A 17623-nucleotide genomic window follows, 5' to 3' on the forward strand; every position below is an offset into this window, starting at 1 on the left:
TTGCTACTCCAGCTTTCTTTTGGTTTCCATTTTCATCGAATATCTTTTTCCATCCCCTCACTTTCAGTCTGTATGTGTCCCTAGGTCGGAAGTGGGTCTCTTGTAGACAGCATATATATGGGTCTTGTTTTTGTATCTATTCAGCCAGTGTATGTCTTTTGGTTGGAGCATTTAATCCATTTGCATTTAAGGTAGTTATCGATATGTATGTTCCTATTACCATTTTCTTAATTGTTTTGGGTTTGTTATTGTAGGTCTTTTCCTTCTCTTGTGTTTCCTGCCTAGAGAAGTTCCTTTAGCATTTGTTGTAAAGCTGTTTTGGTGGTGCTGAATTCTCTTAGCTTTTGCTTGTCTGTAAAGGTTTTAATTTATCCGTCAAATCTGAATGAGATCCTTGCTGGGTAGAGTAATCTTGGTTGTAGGTTTTTCTCCTTCATCAGTTTAAATATGTCCTGCCAGTCTCTTCTGGCTTGCAGAGTTTCTGCTGAAAGATCATCTGTTAACCTTATGGAGAATCCCTTTGTGTTTTTTGTTGTTTTTCCCTTGCTGCTTTTAATTTTTTTAATATATTTTTTCTTTGTAATTAATTTTATTTTCTTTTTTTTTTTAAAGAAGTACTGTTTATTAATTTATTTTTTTATTTATTTTGGCTGCGTTAGGTCTTCATTGCTGTGAGTGGGCTTTCTCTAGTTATGGCAAGCAGGAGCTACTCTTCGTTGCAGTACACAGGCCTCTCGTTGTGGTGGCTTCTCTTGCTGTGGAGCATGGGCTCTAGGCACGCAGGCTTCAGTAGTTGTAGCACGTGGGCTCAGTAGTTGTGGCTCACGGGCTCTAGAGCGCAGGTTCTGTAGTTGTGGCGCACAGGCTTAGTTGCTCAGCGGCATGTGGGATCTTCCCAGAACAGGGCTAGAACCCATGTCCCCTGCATTGGCAGGTGGATTCTTAACCACTGCACCACCAGGGAAGCCCTGTATTTAATTTTTGACAGTTTGATTAATATGTGTCTTGGCGTGTTTCTCCTTGGATTTATCCTGTATGGGACTCTCTGTGCTTCCTGGACTTGATTAACTATTTCCTTTCCCATATTAGGGAAGTTTTCAACTATAATCTCTTGAAATATTTTCTCAGTCCCTTTCTTTTTCTTTTCTTCTTCTGGGACCCCTATAATTCGAATGTTGGTGCATTTAATGTTGTCCCAAAGGTCTCTGAGACCATCCTCAATTCTTTTCATTCTTTTTTCTTTATTCTGCTCTGCAGTAGTTATTTCCACTATTTTATCTTCCAGGTCACTTATCCGTTCTTCTCCCTCAGTTATTCTGCTATTGATCCCTTCTAGAGAATTTTTAATTTTATTTATTGTGTTGCTCATCACTGTTTGTTTGTTCTTTAGTTCTTCTCACTCCTTGTTAAATGTTTCTTGTATTTTCTCCATTCTATTTCCAAGATTTTGGATCATCTTTACTATCATTATTCTGAATTCTTTTTCAGGTAGACTGCCTATTTCCTCTTTATTTGTTAGGTCTGGTGGGTTTTTGCCTTGCTCCTTCATCTGCTGTGTGTCTCCCTGTCTTCTCATTTTGCTTAACTTACTGTGTTTGGGGTCTCCTTTTTGCAGGCTGCATGTTCGTAGTTCCCGTTGTTTTTGGTGTCTGTCCCCAGTGGCTAAGGTTAGTCCAGTGGGTTGTGTAGGCTTCCTGGTGGAGGCAACTAGTGCTTGTGTTCTGGTGGATGAGGCTGAATCTTGTCTTTCTGGTAGGCAGGTCCACATCTGGTGGTGTGTTTTGGCATGTCTGTGGCCTTTTTATGATTTTAGGCAGCCTCTCTGCTAATGGATGGGGTTGTGTTCCTGTCTTGCTAGTTGTTTGGCATAGGGTGTCCAGCACTGTATCTTGCTGGTCGTTGAGTGGAGCTGGGTCTTGGCGTTTAGATGGAGATCTCTGGGAGATTTTCGCCGTTTGGTATTACGTGGAGCTGGGAGGCCTCTTGTGGAGCAGTGTCCTGAACTTGGCTCTCCCACCTCAGAGGCACAGCCCTGATGCCTGGCTGGAGCACCAAGAGCCTGTCATCCACACGGTCATGTGGCTGTAGGTAGGAGGCCTCAGTTCCTTGCCACATGGATCTCTCCTTAGGGCTGCTTGAGTGTCCTCATGACATGGCAGCTGGCTTACCCCAGGATGAGTGATCCGGCCCGTGGTCCCCGGGACTGTCGCGGCTTTGGCTGCTGGGGCCCCTCCAGAGCCGGCAGCCTCAGTGAGGCCGCCCTCCGCTCAGGCTCTGGGGCAGTTCAGTGACGGCGGAGGGAAGAGACCCCAAGCCAGAAGTTCCAGCTCTGTGGAAAGGCGGACTCCATTCTTGCTTGTGGGTCTTAGTTCCCCAACCAGGGATTGAACCTGGGCCCTTGGGCCATCGGCAGTGCAAGCTCCGAGTCCTAACCACTGGACCGACAGGGAATTCCCTGCACCAAACTACTTTTAAGCCAGATCTCCCCCACCCAACATTACATTTATATGGCTGATTTGGGGGAACTTAGTGCCAGACTTACATTTATCCCTGTTATAACTATTCTGTCTGCTTCCAGCCCATAATTCCAGCCAGTCAAAATATTTTTGAATTGTGATCCTATTATCTTACATATTAATCATCCTTCCAGCTTTGTGTCGTTGTTACAGCTGATAAATATGCCTACCTTGTAGACTGGCTATGAGATTCAAATGAGATTTTGCATTTCTATATATGAAAGTACTCGGAAACTGTAAAGTGCTCTACAAATGTAAATGATTTTATTTCATATCATCAGTGATTTATTAAAATGTTGAATGATTAAACTGCTGAGGACAAAGCCCAGGCTGACACTAAACAAACTGTAGAAATGTGAGTTGGATGAAAGTACAGCTGGGTAGATCTAAAGATACTGAGCAACTATACTCAGTCCTTAAATATGCCTAATTCTACTCCCATTCATCTCATAGTTCTTCACTTTGGCCATAAAATCACCATGAGGATCTTTGTCAGTTGCCCTGCATTATTATGGTATCCATCCAATCCATCTTTCAAGTATACTATCCCAAAAGTGTGGCATGACTTGTTCTTAGAAAACCTATGGGGGCTCTTGGTGATCATTGTTTCACTAAAGAGAGGACTGAGGAGATAGAAGCTTAGTAAAGTTGATGGTACTTTCCAGTTTTTCTAGAATGGCCTGAGAATGAAGGGAAGGTACTTCAAACCTAGTCTTCTGACTCAGTAATGTGTCTTTCTACAAACCTGCTTTGCAGTGTTCCTGCAAGGGCTGGTGTGGGAACAAGCAGTGCGGGTGCAGGAGACAGAAGTTGGACTGTGGCGTGGACTGCAGCTGTGACCCCACAAAGTGTAGGAACCGTCAGCAAGGCAAGGTAGGATCGGTGCTGTCGTCCCTCACCATCCTTTCAGATCTCCCAGCAGTTTCTGTCCTTTTCTTCTGCCTTCCTTCCTGAAAGCCAGTCTCCTGCACAGCCCTTCCCACCCTTCTTCCCTCTGCAACCAGAAAAAGACATTTCGTTTCTCAGTCCTTCTTCCTTGCTGCTAACCTGTCCACACAACCCCTTCAGAAGCCACAGCCTCTCCCAGGAGATTCCCAGATATGCAGTTCCCCACCCCTAGCCTTGGCTGTAAAATTTCTGTACAGTGTCTAAGGCACAAGCAAGGAACAGTAGAGCAAGCATTTACAGGCATACAGCCACGCAGGATCAAACTAGTCCAGAGGCTTAGCTGGAATTGTAAGGGCCACGTGCTGAGGTAGCAGTTTCCAGGAAGGAAGTTAATCCTTCTGACATCTTGAGACATTAGTTACTTAGACCTTCTCCATGGGAACCAGCTATTCCATGGCTCTAGGAAAAGACCCACAGGAACTTTGTCTTTCTGATATTCACTGTTCTGAGCCAAGTTAACTGTAATTGTTCTTACATTGCTCCCAGGGATAGCAGACTCAAGGAAATAAAATGTGTACTGAGAAGTGCAGCACCAAGCAGGTCAGATGCCCGAACTTGCCTTATGCCTACCTGTGCCCACGGCAAAAGCTCATTCCTACTGCTCTCTGTGTGATACACAGGAATTTTAGCAAGACTAGTTCACCGTGCATTTCTTAACCATCTATATGGGTGCAGTTTTGCCCTGGGTCGTCCATTAAAAAAACTTCTGAGGTAGGTAATCATTAGAGGACTAAAGTGGCAAGCTAGAGGTCAGGCTAAGAACTGTAGAAGTAGCATTGCAGAAGGACCTTCAGGATTCTCTATGTCCATGCTTTTCTCAATTTGGGTTCTAGAGTCCTATAGTGGCTCCATGGAAGTGCTTCCAGGCAGAGGAGTGTGGCCCAGCTCAGTTTGACCCCGTGCCAACCAAAGCAACTTGCTCTTTACTTGTTTATATATCGAGTTTCCTCTTAGAATTTCAGTTGGAAAACCACTGATCTAGTCCAATACTGCCATTTTACAGAGAAGGAAACTAAGGCCCAGAGATAAGCTTAAGTGACTGGGTGTGATATTATACAGCTGGTCATGGCAGCTAAGATTAGACCTCAGGCTTCCTGACTCTTAATCCAGTTCAGTTTCCATGACAACAGGCTATAATTCTAATCCAAGCTCTACCACAGAGTAGCCTTGTTACCTAAGCAACTTCTCTCTCTTGGCCTCAGCTTCCTCTCTGAAAGGAAGACCAATACAGGCAACACTCTGTAGAAATGCTAAAAAGTATATTATAGATTGGGGAGGGGAGAGGATTAATCAAAGAAATGACCAAGGCTCAGCCTTGTTTTAAACCATGCCTCATGATGTGTCCTGTGCTACTCTCCTACCCAGTCTTTTGCCTTCAGAGGCTGCCTTTGAGCACTATGACCTCCCCAAGCAGGGTCACCCTAAGACCTGCTTACACTGACTGATGAGGCCCTCAGAGCTGGTACCTCACTGGCTGAAGGGGAGCAGACTGATTGTGTAACCCTAGTAGCTGAATTTCTAATATCCCTGTCTGATTCTCAGGATAGCTTGGGCACTGTTGAGCGGACTCGGGATTCTGAAGGCTCCTTCAAACTGGAGGATCCCACAGAGGTGACCCCAGGATTGAGCTTCTTTAACCCTGTCTGTGCCACTCCCAACAGCAAGGTAGGTGGCCTAAAAGCCAGGTGTTTCCAAATGTATTAGCGTCCGTCTCAGCATTAGCACTGACAGAGAGCTGTGGGAGAAAAGGAGGTAAAGGTACAATCAGCTTGCTGGGAACTGGGAACTGGGAACCGGGCATCTGCTAGAGTCTGGTTTTTTCAACAGAGCTATTTGGGGGGTCACCTCATACCATTGGGAGTGTGCTAAACATCTGTAGTGGCTAGGCTGCGCTGAGCCTCTGTCCCTACCCCAGATCTAGTCATATAGCTGTCTCTGTCCTTCCTAGATCCTGAAAGACATGTGTGATGTGGAGCAGGTGCTATTAAACAACACGGCTCCAGGTGCCTCCTCCCTTGGCCTCCCAGAGTCAAAACATGTAGCAACAGAATCCCAAGAAAATAAAGCTCCAGGGAAGAAAAAGAAACGAGCTCTGGCCAGCAATACCAGCTTCTTCTCTGGCTGCTCCCCCATTGAAGAAGAGGCCCACTGAAGTTGGACTCATCATATCTGCCTCGGTCTGGCTTGGGAGATGCCTTCAGGTTGCAGCCAGAAGGGGTTTTTTTTCATGATTCCTCTTGATTTCAGGTTTCTTGCTGTTGAAAAAAGGAACAGCACGTTACTGAAAAAGAGGGAAACTTTGTTGGATGTTGGCAACTTCGTGTCCAGAGCCCCTGACGACTACTCTCCTCTCCAGAAGGGTGCTAAGCTACCTGCTGAAGACAGAACCAACTGACCTTCCTGATGACTCATGAGGAACCAGTCCTCAGTACAATCTAGCTGTCTCTTACTCATGAGCAGTTAGGGCTGTGTCCCAGTGGGAATGAGACCAAGGCTGTCTTATCTTTAGGTTATCTCAGTTTCATGGCAGAGCCTAGCCTAGGTTGGAGGCCCGGCACAGATCTTCACGCCACCTCCAGAATGGCGCTGGGATCTTTCTTGTCTCTAAATTTCAAGTGTTTTAATAGTACAATCAATTGTCTTTCAAGTTGCTGAGGTAAATGAAATCTTTTTAAATGTTAATGTTAAGTAAATAAATAAATCTTAGCCCATCTGCTGTTTGGAAAGAGTCTTCTGTGCTAGCGGGAGAAATACAATTTCAACCTGTGTTCCTCCGCCCCTGGGAACGCTATTAAGGAAAGTCAGTGCAAGTGCCCAAGCCCCACTGCCTTGTAGCAGCCCTCATCCCCTGAGGGGAGTATGGAGCAGCAAGTCATGTGTCTTCATGTTGCTCTGTTATCTCAGGAGGTTAGAATAATGCTAGCAAGGCCAGTGGCCTGACCTTCACTGTAGAGACTGCCTGACCTCCAGATTTAGGAGGAAGGGACCATATTTACCAAGCATCTCCATGTGCTTGCCACAACTTTATTTGCTCCTCACAAAAAAGTTCAAGGTGAATAGGTCTCATTTTGCAGATGAGAAAACTGAGATACAAAGATGTTAAGTCACTTCACTAAAGTCACAAAGTTAACGAGTAATCGAGCTAGTAGGACTTGAACCCAGGTCTGACACCAGAAGTTCTTAGCTGGCTCTAGATCGGCAGTGATGGCCATTACTGACAGCCTGCGGCCTGATTTGGAGTCACCTGGGCATGGGATCGTACTGCTGCCCAGCCCCCGGACAGGACTACACTTACACCCTGCTTCCTCCTTTGAAAGGGAAGAGGATGGGCACAGCTTACTCCTCACTCTGCATCTGGGTTCTTCATCTCTGCTTAAGGCAAAAAGGGAGCCAGCCCTGGCCCTGCAGCCTTCTCAGGAGTTCACAAGCCCTGAGCGTCATATCCATGCATTCTGAATCCCAGCCCCCTGCCCCAAACAAATCTCCCAAAGTACACCCCAGAATTTAGCACATGAAAGCCAAGACTCCTCCAAAATCCAACAGAGTCCAAGCAAAGGAAACTGAAGGACAACCTGCCTAGAGCGAAGCCTTCGGGACTAGGTGACCCTGCAGCCCTTTCTGGCCTCCTGCCAGCAAGCAGCCTTGCTTCTCTTTGCATTTTAATGCCGAGGGAGCAAGGGAGCCTTTGCCATTGCCAACTAGAGCCTCTGGATACAATGGGAAGGCAGAGAAGGAGGGGGCAGGCTCTTGGCCTAAGAGAGCAGGTCTTCCTTCTCACTGTTCCAAATCCAGTGCGTTTGGGGGAGGGGTAAATGAACTTATCCCCAGAGAAGACATTCTTTCCCACCAACACTGCACTAGCCCCCAGGCATCGAGCCACTGCCTCAGCCAAAAGGTTGAGAGGGAAGGTCAATCAAGCCAGCCCCCAGTCCCTGGCCCACCCAGAGCCCTGTGCTTTAGCACTGAGCTGACTCTACGGCCTGCTGGCCATCCCTCCCCTGCTGATGGTGTGGTAAGTGTCTTTTATGTGTATTCATCTTCCAAAAGCGAGTGACCATACCACTATACACTCCTCAAATGATTCTTGGAAAGAGATGGTAGATGCCTTGGGGTCAAAGCAGTGAAAAAGATGCAAATCTCAGCACATCTTGAATGAGCATCTCCTTTCTGGGGTGAGGGGGGAAAGGGAAGGGCTGCTAGTACCACCCAGGTCCCATAAGGCCCACGGAGACCCCTGGTCCAGAAACTGGGTGAAACAAGAAGTGGCATGCAATTCTGAGTTCCCTTCTAGATGCACCTTGCAGAAGCAGAAGCAAGATCCCAAGAGGGAAGGGAGGCTGATGAATTAAGGCTATCCTCCCAGGGAGCTTGAGACTGGATGCTAGACTTCCTCGCACACATACACACCCCCTTCCAGGGGGCTGGCTGGGCCCCTTCTCCTCACTGCCAAGTTGGAAAGTTGTGTGGTCACCTCCCCCCAGCTTCCCGCCCACCCGCGCCCTCAGCCCTCAGCCCTCGCCTCCCTGAGCTGGGACAAAGCCCCAGCAGTGACTAAGAGAACAGGAGGAGGGACAGAGGGATGGGGAAAGCTGCACAAAGGAATTCCTCACCCCAAGCCCCCTGACCGACAGCGAGTAAAGAAGCAGATCTGCTCGCCCTCCCCCTTCCCCCCTCCCATCTTCCCACCCGACCAGGCACGGGCACCACAGGCAACAGAGCAGCTGCAGGCCTTGGGAGAGGACCCGCACAGCCTCCTGTAGGTGGCAACAGTGCCACCTGTTTGACTGGTGGGGGCTGAGCCTGGAAGAGGGAGGAGGCTGACAACTCGGAGAGGACCTGGGAAACAGTGCAGTGCACAGCAGAGGGCAGAGAGCAGAGCGGACCTGCTGCTGAGAAAAGGTGTGAGGGCTCGGGAAGGCTGGGGGCCACAGGCGGGAGTGGCAGGGCCGAGACCGGCTCCTGCCGGCAGGGATTGGGCCCAGGGATTGAGCAGCACCCCTGGTCAGCTCCCCTGACTGGAGTTTTCTGGCTGCTCAGATCCTGACCCTATCCTACAGACAGCTTCTGGAGGGAGGTGGGACCCTGGACGGCAGTGTCCGGGGTGCAGAGGCAGTACCCGAGGTATGGCTGGAGCCCGAGGCAGGCTACAACCACTCGGTCCCAGCATGGGAAGAGGCAGGGGACCTCCCTCTGGGTTGGCTTTTTCCTGGGAGGGGTGTCAGGGTGGGGAGAGGTTTCCCTCCCCCCAGCTTCAGCCCCCTAACTTCCATTCCTACCCCAACCCTCCTTTCCCAAGGCAAGCAGAGGGTAAGAAGGGCTGTTTCAGGAGCGGCCACACCCTCCTTTCAGCCACTGTGCAACCCCTAAAGACTCCACAGCTTCAGGGGAGCCCAGATGACAAGGCAAGGGGTCATGTTCCTCAGACCACACCCACTTTGGGTGTATCCAGGGGCTCCTTTACATACTCCAAATCACCTAGAAACCCATTTTACTAACAGCCACTAGTGCGCATGCACATACAAATGCTGACACAAATCCCACACCTTCTCATGTAGAATCAAAATCACACACCCAGCCTAGTCTGGGGATCAGTAAGCCAGCTTGGACTCAGCTTGACCTCAAAGGACAAGGTCCAAAGACAACCACAGGCCCCATACACACCTTTGCCCTGTATTTGTTGTACTTTCACCAAAGTGTCCTCAGAGGGTGGGGCCCCTGAGAAGGAAAAGGCGGGGACTGGGTTCCTGGCTGAGGTTGGGGGATGACTGGGCAAAAAACGACAGGATTGGGGTGAGAGGGCTTAGACGTTCCAGGTGTGTGCAGGCAGGAAAAAGTTTCCTTCAGAAGGTAGGGAGTGACCCAGGCAACCGGTTCTCCTCAAGATTTCCTCTTATTGGTAGTGCCCCCTTGCCCCTGGGAGGTGGAGACAGAGAATCTTTCAGTTCAGAGCTTTGTAATGTGTGCAATCTCTGTATCCATAGCAACTGACCAAATAGCCACTAGCCAGGCCTCCCTCGGCCCCAGGTCAGTCCTGGTGCCTCTCCTTCAGGTTACTCCTGGCTTCTATGGTGGAAGCCTCAACACGGGGCCGCCTGAAGTTTGGCCAGATCTGCCTCAACTTGCTAAACCGTGTTTGCCCCACCCCCAGGGAAGTTTCTCCTGAGTCCCTACCACAGGCAACCTCTCCATCCCCAGATAGGGATGCTGTTGAAAGGGGAGGAGATGGAGAGAGTGGGTGTATATCCTGCCAGGAGGCTAGACCTCTGGGTGTCCCACTGACTTTCCACATATGCAGATGAAAGGGAAAGAAAGACCCCGGAAACTGTCCCCTTTGCTCACCTCCTCATCCAATCTGGCACTTGGGGCCTGCCCTGTGACCTCCGTTGCTGAGCAGCGGCCCAGGCCTCTGCTCCTCCCGGGGCTCCTCACATATACTGGGAGGGAGGCTGGGATCTGCCTTCTGCCAGGGTCCCTGATAGCCAAGTGTTCCTTCCCCCAGGCCCTCACCATGGGTGAGTCTCCCGGCTGCTGCTCGGTCTGGGCCCACTGCCTCCACTGCCTGTATAGCTGCCACTGGAAGAAATGCCCCAAAGACAGGACACAAACCAACCAGGTGAAGTACGGATGGGGTGGGGTGGGGGGGCAGAAGTCCAAGGCAGAGGCCACTCGGAGGGGATAAGAAGGCCAGGTGTGTTCAGAGACAGCGGAGGGGAGGGGATAGGGAAGGAAGGGGCTTTCTCTCCCCAGGAGGAAAATCCCCTCAAACATGGAAAGAGCTACCTGCAAAAGCAGAGCACCCCCATGCCTGGCAGGAAGCCCCCTTGAGCTGCCCTCTGTTGGGGACTCTGAGCTGAAGTGGGGATGGGCTGTGAGCTTCTCTCCTGCCCCTTTGCAGTGCGAATGCATCTGGTTTGGCCTGCTCTTCCTCACCTTTCTCCTCTCCCTGGGCTGGCTGTACGTCGTGCTCATCCTTCTCAATGACCTGCACAACTTCAATGAGTGTGTCACAGACCCCCTTCCTCAGCAGACATGTCAACCTACTCCCCACCTCGGGACTCCAGGGTGCTCGGTCATCCCCAGCCCTGCCTGGCTTGCCCCCTACCCAGCCTCCTTGAAAACCCCTCCGTGAAGTCTCCCCAGTCCGTGGAGCCCCTGACCCCCTGAAGGGCTTCCCCTCACTCCCTTCTAGCCCCCATCCTAGAGCCACCCAGCCCAGCTCCCCTCAGGCTACTATCGCTGCCCTTCCCCCACTCGGACACCTCCCTCTCCCCTCCCATAGATTCCTGTTCCAGCACTGGGGACACTGGATGGACTGGTCCCCGGCATTCCTGCTGGTCATCTCTCTACTGGTCACATACGCATCCCTGCTCTTGGTGGGTCCCGGAGCAGCTGGTCAAACCTTAGCCCTTCCTTCCCGCTCAGCTCTACCCTGTCGTTCTCACCCTGGCCACTGAGGGGAGGGGAGGAGGGAGGTGTCAGCCTGGGAAGCCCCTCTCTTGGCACCTCATGACTCCCACCACCTCTGCCCCCAGCTCCTGGCCCTGTTCCTGCGGCTCTGTGGCCAGCCTCTGTGCCTGCACACCACTCACAAGGTAGAGTGGGCGTATGGGAGCAAGCGGGAGAGGGGTACACTGGGCCCGGTACTTAGCCAGTTCTTCTATCCCTGGGCACGAGCTCAGGACCTGAAGCCCAGTAAATATGTGCTGAGTGAAAGAAGGACAGTGGTTGAGTCAGGAGAAGAGAATGGTCCTGTTTTCAGAGTGAGGGGCAGCCCAGGCAGCCACAAGCCCAGGTTGACATGAAGATCCCTGGTTCCCCAGGTGCTGCTGCTCCTCATTATACTTCTTGTGGCCGCTGGCCTTGTGGGACTGGAGGTCCAATGGCGGCAGGAGTGGCATAGCTTACGTCTGTCACTGCAGGTGAGTGGCTGGTATCCAGGGCTTAGCGGGGGAAACCTTCGCCTGTGGCCAACCCCAGGACACAGCTTGCTCCCTGGTGCCCCGAGACTCCAGGTAGCTCTCAACTTCAAAAGTCAGGTCCTAGGGGGAGAAGGGGAGGGCTTCTAGGGAGAAGAGCCCTCCTCAACAGCTCTTGTCCACAGGCCACAGCCCCATTCCTTCATATTGGAGCAGTTGCTGGCATCACTCTCCTGGCCTGGCCTGTGGCTGATACCTTCTACCGTATCCACCAAAGAGGTGCCAACTCTACCCTCTCACACACCCTCACTGGCCATCAATGCTTCTGCCTCCTGCTGCTCCGTTCCCTGCACCTGCACTCTGCTTTCTGTCCCCAGGGCCCACCACTGTCCTTTCTCTATAGCCTGTCCCCCACTCCCCACAGGTCCCAAGATTCTGCTACTTCTCCTATTTTTTGGAGTTGCCCTGGCCATCTACCTGGTGCCCCTATTCATCTCCTCAGCCTGTATCATGGAATCCAAAGACTTACCCCCCAAGCCTGAGCTGATGGGACACCGAGGGGCCCCCATGGTGAGTGCTGGGCAGAACGCTGGCAGGGCAGGGAGGGTCTGCTCCTCTAGGCTGCTGTGACCAGGCCTGTGGGTTCCCAGGCTCTCACCCTTCCCTGCCACCTCCTCACCTTTCCCAGCTGGCCCCCGAGAACACCCTGATGTCCCTGCGGAAGACAGCTGAATGTGGAGCTGTTGTGTTTGAGACCGATGTGATGGTCAGGTGAGGGAAGCCGGGGTCCCCTCCCGAACCCAGGGACACAGCAGGGACGCTCCGGAAATGATGCCCCAGAGTTTGGCCCTCTGACTCCCCTTGTGCCTTCAGCTCCAACGGGATCCCCTTCCTCATGCATGATGAGCGCCTGACCAGGACCACAGATGTGGCCACTGTGTTCCCACACCGAGTCAACAGCCACAGTAGCAACTTCTCCTGGACTGAGCTGAAGAGACTCAATGCCGGGGCCTGGTTCCTACAGGTGAGGACAGCCTTCTGGAAGAGGCAGCCATGGGCAGGGGCACTCAGGGGTGGAGTTCATTCATTGATAAGCGTCTGCTGAGCCCTGTGTTGGGCGACAGGTATACAATCTCTGCACTCAGGTCATTCCCTCCTAGTAAGGAAAGCACCTAGGCAACAGGCTATCAGAATATGAAACCTCCAGCAAGAGCAAGGTCTTTACTGGGTAGAGAGGAGAGAGAGGTCACTGTTGGGCAGGGGGAGCACAGGAGAGGATCAGGAGTGGTTTCACAGGAGAGGATGCCTGAGCAGCATATGAAGTGAGGGTAGTTTTTAAGATGGACAAGGCAGGGAACGGGAATTCTGGTCAGAGGGAAGAGTGTGTGTAAAGCCCAGAAATATGAAGAAACCTTTCCAGGGAACAAAAAGTGGCTCAGTGGGAATTCCCTGGCGATCCAGTGGTTAGGATTTGGCGCTTTCACTGCCTGGGCTCGGGTTCGATTCCTGGTTGAGGAACTAAGATCCTGCAAGCCGCGCGGCAAGGCCAAAGAAAAAAAAAAAAGACAATGAAAAAGTGGCTCAGTGGAAGTGGGAGACAAAAATGCATGGGAGTCGTGGGAGATGAGACTGGCCGGGGGCCGGGGGAGCAGAGGCTTGGTCTCCGGGGGCTTTGAATGCCAGGCCTAGAAGTGTGGACTTCAATCCTGCAGGTGATGGAAATTATTTAAAAGAATAATTAATTTGTTTAGTTTTTCTTTTCTTGATTACCAAAGTAATACAAGTTCCTTATAAAAAAAATTTTTAAAAAGTAAAATTTCAGAGAAATAACCTAAAATTGAAAAATCTCCCGTAATCCAACCCGTCAGTTGGATACATATTCTGAGGGATTAAGACATATCTGAGCGCTTAAGAGTAAAGGACGTCTGAGTTTGAATCTTGGCTTCACCACTTCCTAGCTGTGTGAGCCTAGGCAACATTCCTTAGGGTCTCTGTGCTTCATTTTCCTCAACTATAAAATGGGAATAATAACAGTACCTACCTTGTAGGATTATTGGGAGGACTAAATAAATTAATACACATAAGTGCTTCTAATGCTGCCTGGCACATAGTAAACATTTAATAAGTGTTGATAGCTCACTTTCTCCATGCCAGTGACTAGGAGGTAAGGTCATCTGTTGATTTCAAGGGGAGGAGAGGAGAGTGGCAGAGGTTTGGAACAGCCACCAGGAGGAATGGGAGAGGGAACAAATCAAGAAAAAGTAAAAGGATGGCTAAGTGGCACTGAGAGCAAAAAATAGGACTACAGGGCTTCCCTGGTGGCGCAGTGGTTGAGAGTCCGCCTGCCGATGCAGGGGACACGGGTTCGTGCCCGAGTCTGGGAGGATCCCACATGCCGCGGAGCGGCTGGGCCCGTGAGCCATGGCTGCTGAGCCTGCGCGTCTGGAGCCTGTGCTCCGCAACGGGAGAGGCCACAACAGTGAGGGGCCCGCATACCGCCAAAAAAAAAAAAAAAATAGGACTACAGTGCCAACAGCCTACGTGGTGTGCTCTGCCCCCCGATTCTAGGGGTGGAGGGGGCGGACAATTGCAGAATTCAATGAGTTTGGGATTTGTGGGGCAGGAAAGGAGTTGACGGGGCTGTGGAAAAGTAGTTCAAGCTGCGGATGGATCATGGGTAGGGGATGTAGGTGTGGCCAGAAAGGGGCTGATGGATTGGGAGGAAACCAATGGGTCAAGATCCCAGAGGTCTCCGTGAGACCCAAGGGCAAGTGTAGTGAGAGTGAGGAAGTTAGGAAACCGGGAGGATAGGAGGTTGGGGCCAGAGTAAGGTATTAGAGGGTCTAGAAAAGGCCACAATTTGGAGAAAGGAAAAACCCTGGCTCAGCAGTGGGCCGAAGCTGTACACCAAGTGGGGGTAATGAGTGAAGATAATGAGGATGGGAGGATGGCCTGGAGGCTTCTTCTGGTCTTGAAACAATTTTCTTCTTCTTATAGAGGCGACCCTTCTGGGGGGCTAAGCAGCTGTCAGGCCGTGATCGGAAAGACGCTGAGAATCAGACAGTGCCAGCCCTGAAAGAACTACTGAAAGAAGCTGAAGCCCACAACCTTTCTGTCATGTTTGACCTGCGCCGCCCCCCACGAAACCATACATACCATGACACTTTTGTGAACCAGACACTGGAGACTGTGCTGAGTTCAGGGGTGCCCCAAGCCATGGTGATGTTGCCAGGACCCCAAGTGCTCCCTAGTGCCCCTCTCCCCTGCCTTCCCTAGGCCATGATGATAATGCTGAGGCTTCCCCCTGCCCCAGGGCCCCACCCCAGCTCATACAGCCCATCCGCAGTCAGACCTCTCTGCCCCTGTCCCCACCCCCGGAATCCCTAGGCCTTCGCCAGCTTCATGCCTATCCACCCTGAACCACAGGTCCTCTGGCTACCGGATGAAGATCGGGCTTATGTCCAACAACGGGCCCCCCAAATGCGCCAGATATATGGACATCTGGGAGGCCACAGCACTGAGAGGCCCCAGTTTCTCAACCTCCCCTATCAAGACCTGCCACTGTTGGATATCAAGTGAGTGCCAGAGGAAAGGAGCTGAGGGGATCACACGAGGCTTAATGGTGGGGAAGAGCCGAGGCTGGGAAGGCAAAGGCCATTCATTCATTCACTCATACAACACATATTTATTGAACACCTGCTATGTGTCAGGCACTGTTTATTGCAGGCTTTGGGGGTGAGACAGACAGACAACAAACCACTGCACAAAACATATGCATATTGGATAGTGATAAGTGATCTGAAGACAAAAAAATTGGGAAGATGTAGTAGAGATTGGGAGAGAGGGGCTAGGCAGGGTCACAGTAGGAAGAGTGGTTAAAGAGGTGGTGTCTGGGCTGAGACCTGACAGGTCACAAAGAGAGGACAATGGGAAGAGCTGCAGAAGAACAGGAACAGCAGCCTTGTGAGCGAGGGGAAGGCAAGGCTGGAGAGGTAGGCAGGGGCCAAATTGGGTAGGACCTTGTAGGCCACCAGAAGGATTTTAGCTTTCATTCTACACCAAAGAGATTGGTGCAAGAGAGGATGGATCCAGGGGAGAGAGGCGAGAGTCCCAGATGTGAGCTGGGCCCCAGAAGCTGACCCAGCCAGGAAACATGATAGACTTACAAACATGCAGTTGCCAAGGTCTCTTATAATATCCTTGTGGTCAGATAGAAAAAAATGTGGACTGAAAGATAGCCCAGTTATCATATTAAGTATGTCAAGGAACTTTCCCCAAGTTGTCACCATGGGAGGAGACACGATATCAGGTTTGGCCCTCCCCTTAGCCTTGTCCTGGTCAACATCGACTGCTGATCATGTTTCCAAAAGGCATGAATTGGTAATGAAAACACTGATGGGAAAATGGAGGCCCTGAAAGGTCTAAGCACTCCAAGATGACGGGCCAAATGTACCAGGATGAAATGCAACAGAGATACATGCAAAGACCTATATTTGGGGTCCAAAAGAAGCTCAACTGCACAAAAACAAGAGAGGGAGACACTGGCATTAGCAGGAGCATGTGTGAAAAAGACCAGGGCTTTGATTGAACACTGTGAATAATGAATGACACTGCCAAAAACTAGCCTGACCCTGGGCTGCCTTCACATGGGCATAGTGCCCAGAAGGCAGGAAGAGTTTTGCTCTCCTCGAAGCTGGTCCCAGCCTGCCCGGGATATCACCTTCAGATGCAGGCTCCAAACTTCAAAAGGAACATAGGTAAATTGGAGTAAGGTCAGATTAGAGAGGTTTTTATGAGGAAGGGAATGATAAGCCAGGTCCCCAGCCCCAGCTGAAGTGACTGGGGCTGTTGGGCCTGGAGAAGAGAAGACTCAGGGGAATGTGGTCACTGCCCCTCAGACCTCTGAAGGGATGTCACGAGACAAAGAGGAGAGACACATTTGTGTGGCCCCAGACAGCAAAGCTAAGACCTGTAGGTGGAATCCACCAGGAGACAGAGTTGGTCAGGGGCTGCTATGCAAAGGCAGAACTGATGGCTCTGGGGAAGTGACACTGGAGATTCAAGCACAGAGAGGGGCTGTCTCCCTCCCATGCCTGGAACGCCATGATTCTGGATGTTCCCTATTTCTTCCCCTCCTCCACAGAGCACTGCACCAAGATAATGTCTCGGTGAACCTATTTGTAGTGAACAAGCCCTGGCTCTTCTCCCTACTCTGGTGTGCAGGGGTGGATTCGGTCACCACCAATGACTGCCAGCTGCTGCAGCAGATGCGTTACCCTGTCTGGCTTATTGTAAGGGCTCTGGGACTGTCACCCCTCCTCCTCTTTTCCCATCCCTGCTTCTCCTTAACCCTATCCCTCTCTTCCTTACTTATTGCCCCTCCTCCCCCCATATACTACCTGTGTCTGTATATGGGTCGCTCTGGCCACTGACAGGGGCTTTTTTCTATTCCCATAGTCCCCTCAAACCTACCTACTGATGTGGATCATTACCAATTGTGTCTCCATCCTGCTGCTTTTGTGGACCTTCCTCCTCCAACGGTGAGTGTTTTGTGCCCCAGCTTTCTGGGTCTTTATTCTCCCTAGGGTCCTGGTGGTAGGGCTGATTCAGATTCATAAATGCGGCCTGGGGCTTGGGGTTTGGTCTGTTTGGTTCCTCAGAGATTCTTAGACCCTTCCTTATATATCCAATTGGCTTGAACCTTTTGGGAAAGGCAGTCTGGGGGAACTCGGGGTCAAAAGGTCATGCTTGAAGCTGGCTGAACTCATAATGAGAAGCTTTTCTCCCTATAGGAGATGTGCTAAGAAGAGAGAGAGAGCCGGTAAGAACTTTCTCCCCTCACTTCATTTTTCTCCTCCTCTAGCCTTCCCCTTGCTCATTCCCTATATGCCCCTCTCCCCAGGCTTAGAAACAGCAGTGCTGCTGACCAGGATCAACGCTTTCATAATGGAGTAAACGCCCTGTCCTGGACCCCCACCAGCCAAAGTTTGAGGCCTGTCTGCATTGGCCAACAGCAAGGAGGAAGAGAGAATGGCCGAGGTGGAATGTTGGTGGGGTTGGCGTGGGGTGAACTTTGCCAATAGGAGGTTTTGAACTATGAGGGCCCTCTGCCCAGATGGTGGCATGCCCCAAGCTTCCATGGAATCTGTTCCCCTTGGGATTTTGACCTGAAGTGGTTAGGAAGACACTGAGTCACCAGAAGTTTCTCCCCGAATGAAACTAGAACGGAGGAAGAGACGAGGA

General features: G+C 51.0%; 2 protein-coding genes across 3 annotated transcripts in view; both read left to right on the plus strand.

Annotated features, from left to right (window-relative positions):
• Positions 1 to 5616, plus strand: part of KIF4A (kinesin family member 4A) — a gene marked incomplete at its 3' end in the record, with an annotated part of 126179 nt that extends 120563 nt beyond the window's left edge. The window contains exons 28-30 of the mRNA XM_079910802.1: positions 3273 to 3389; positions 5007 to 5129; positions 5413 to 5616. Of these exons, the coding sequence (XP_079766928.1) occupies positions 3273 to 3389; positions 5007 to 5129; positions 5413 to 5616 (444 nt within the window). The remainder of the gene's footprint in view (positions 1 to 3272; positions 3390 to 5006; positions 5130 to 5412) is intronic.
• Positions 5617 to 9972: 4356 nt separating this feature from the next.
• On the plus strand, positions 9973 to 17623 carry GDPD2 (glycerophosphodiester phosphodiesterase domain containing 2; the record flags this gene model as incomplete). Of its 2 annotated transcripts, none has more annotated exons than XM_079910705.1 (15): positions 9973 to 10077; positions 10360 to 10526; positions 10744 to 10837; positions 10997 to 11056; positions 11285 to 11383; positions 11566 to 11659; positions 11805 to 11950; positions 12069 to 12151; positions 12254 to 12404; positions 14378 to 14599; positions 14807 to 14955; positions 16524 to 16671; positions 16838 to 16920; positions 17173 to 17201; positions 17283 to 17623. In XM_079910705.1, 15 exons carry the CDS (start codon positions 9973 to 9975, stop codon positions 17333 to 17335), a joined length of 1683 nt encoding a protein of 560 aa, XP_079766831.1. In that variant the 3' UTR covers positions 17336 to 17623. The 2 variants fall into 2 exon arrangements, with proteins under 2 accessions (XP_079766831.1, XP_079766832.1); XM_079910706.1 differs by having other exon boundaries at positions 10360 to 10463.

The sequence above is a fragment of the Stenella coeruleoalba genome, assembly GCF_951394435.1.
Source record: "Stenella coeruleoalba genome assembly, chromosome: X".
In the NCBI taxonomy this organism is placed as follows: domain Eukaryota; kingdom Metazoa; phylum Chordata; class Mammalia; order Artiodactyla; family Delphinidae; genus Stenella; species Stenella coeruleoalba.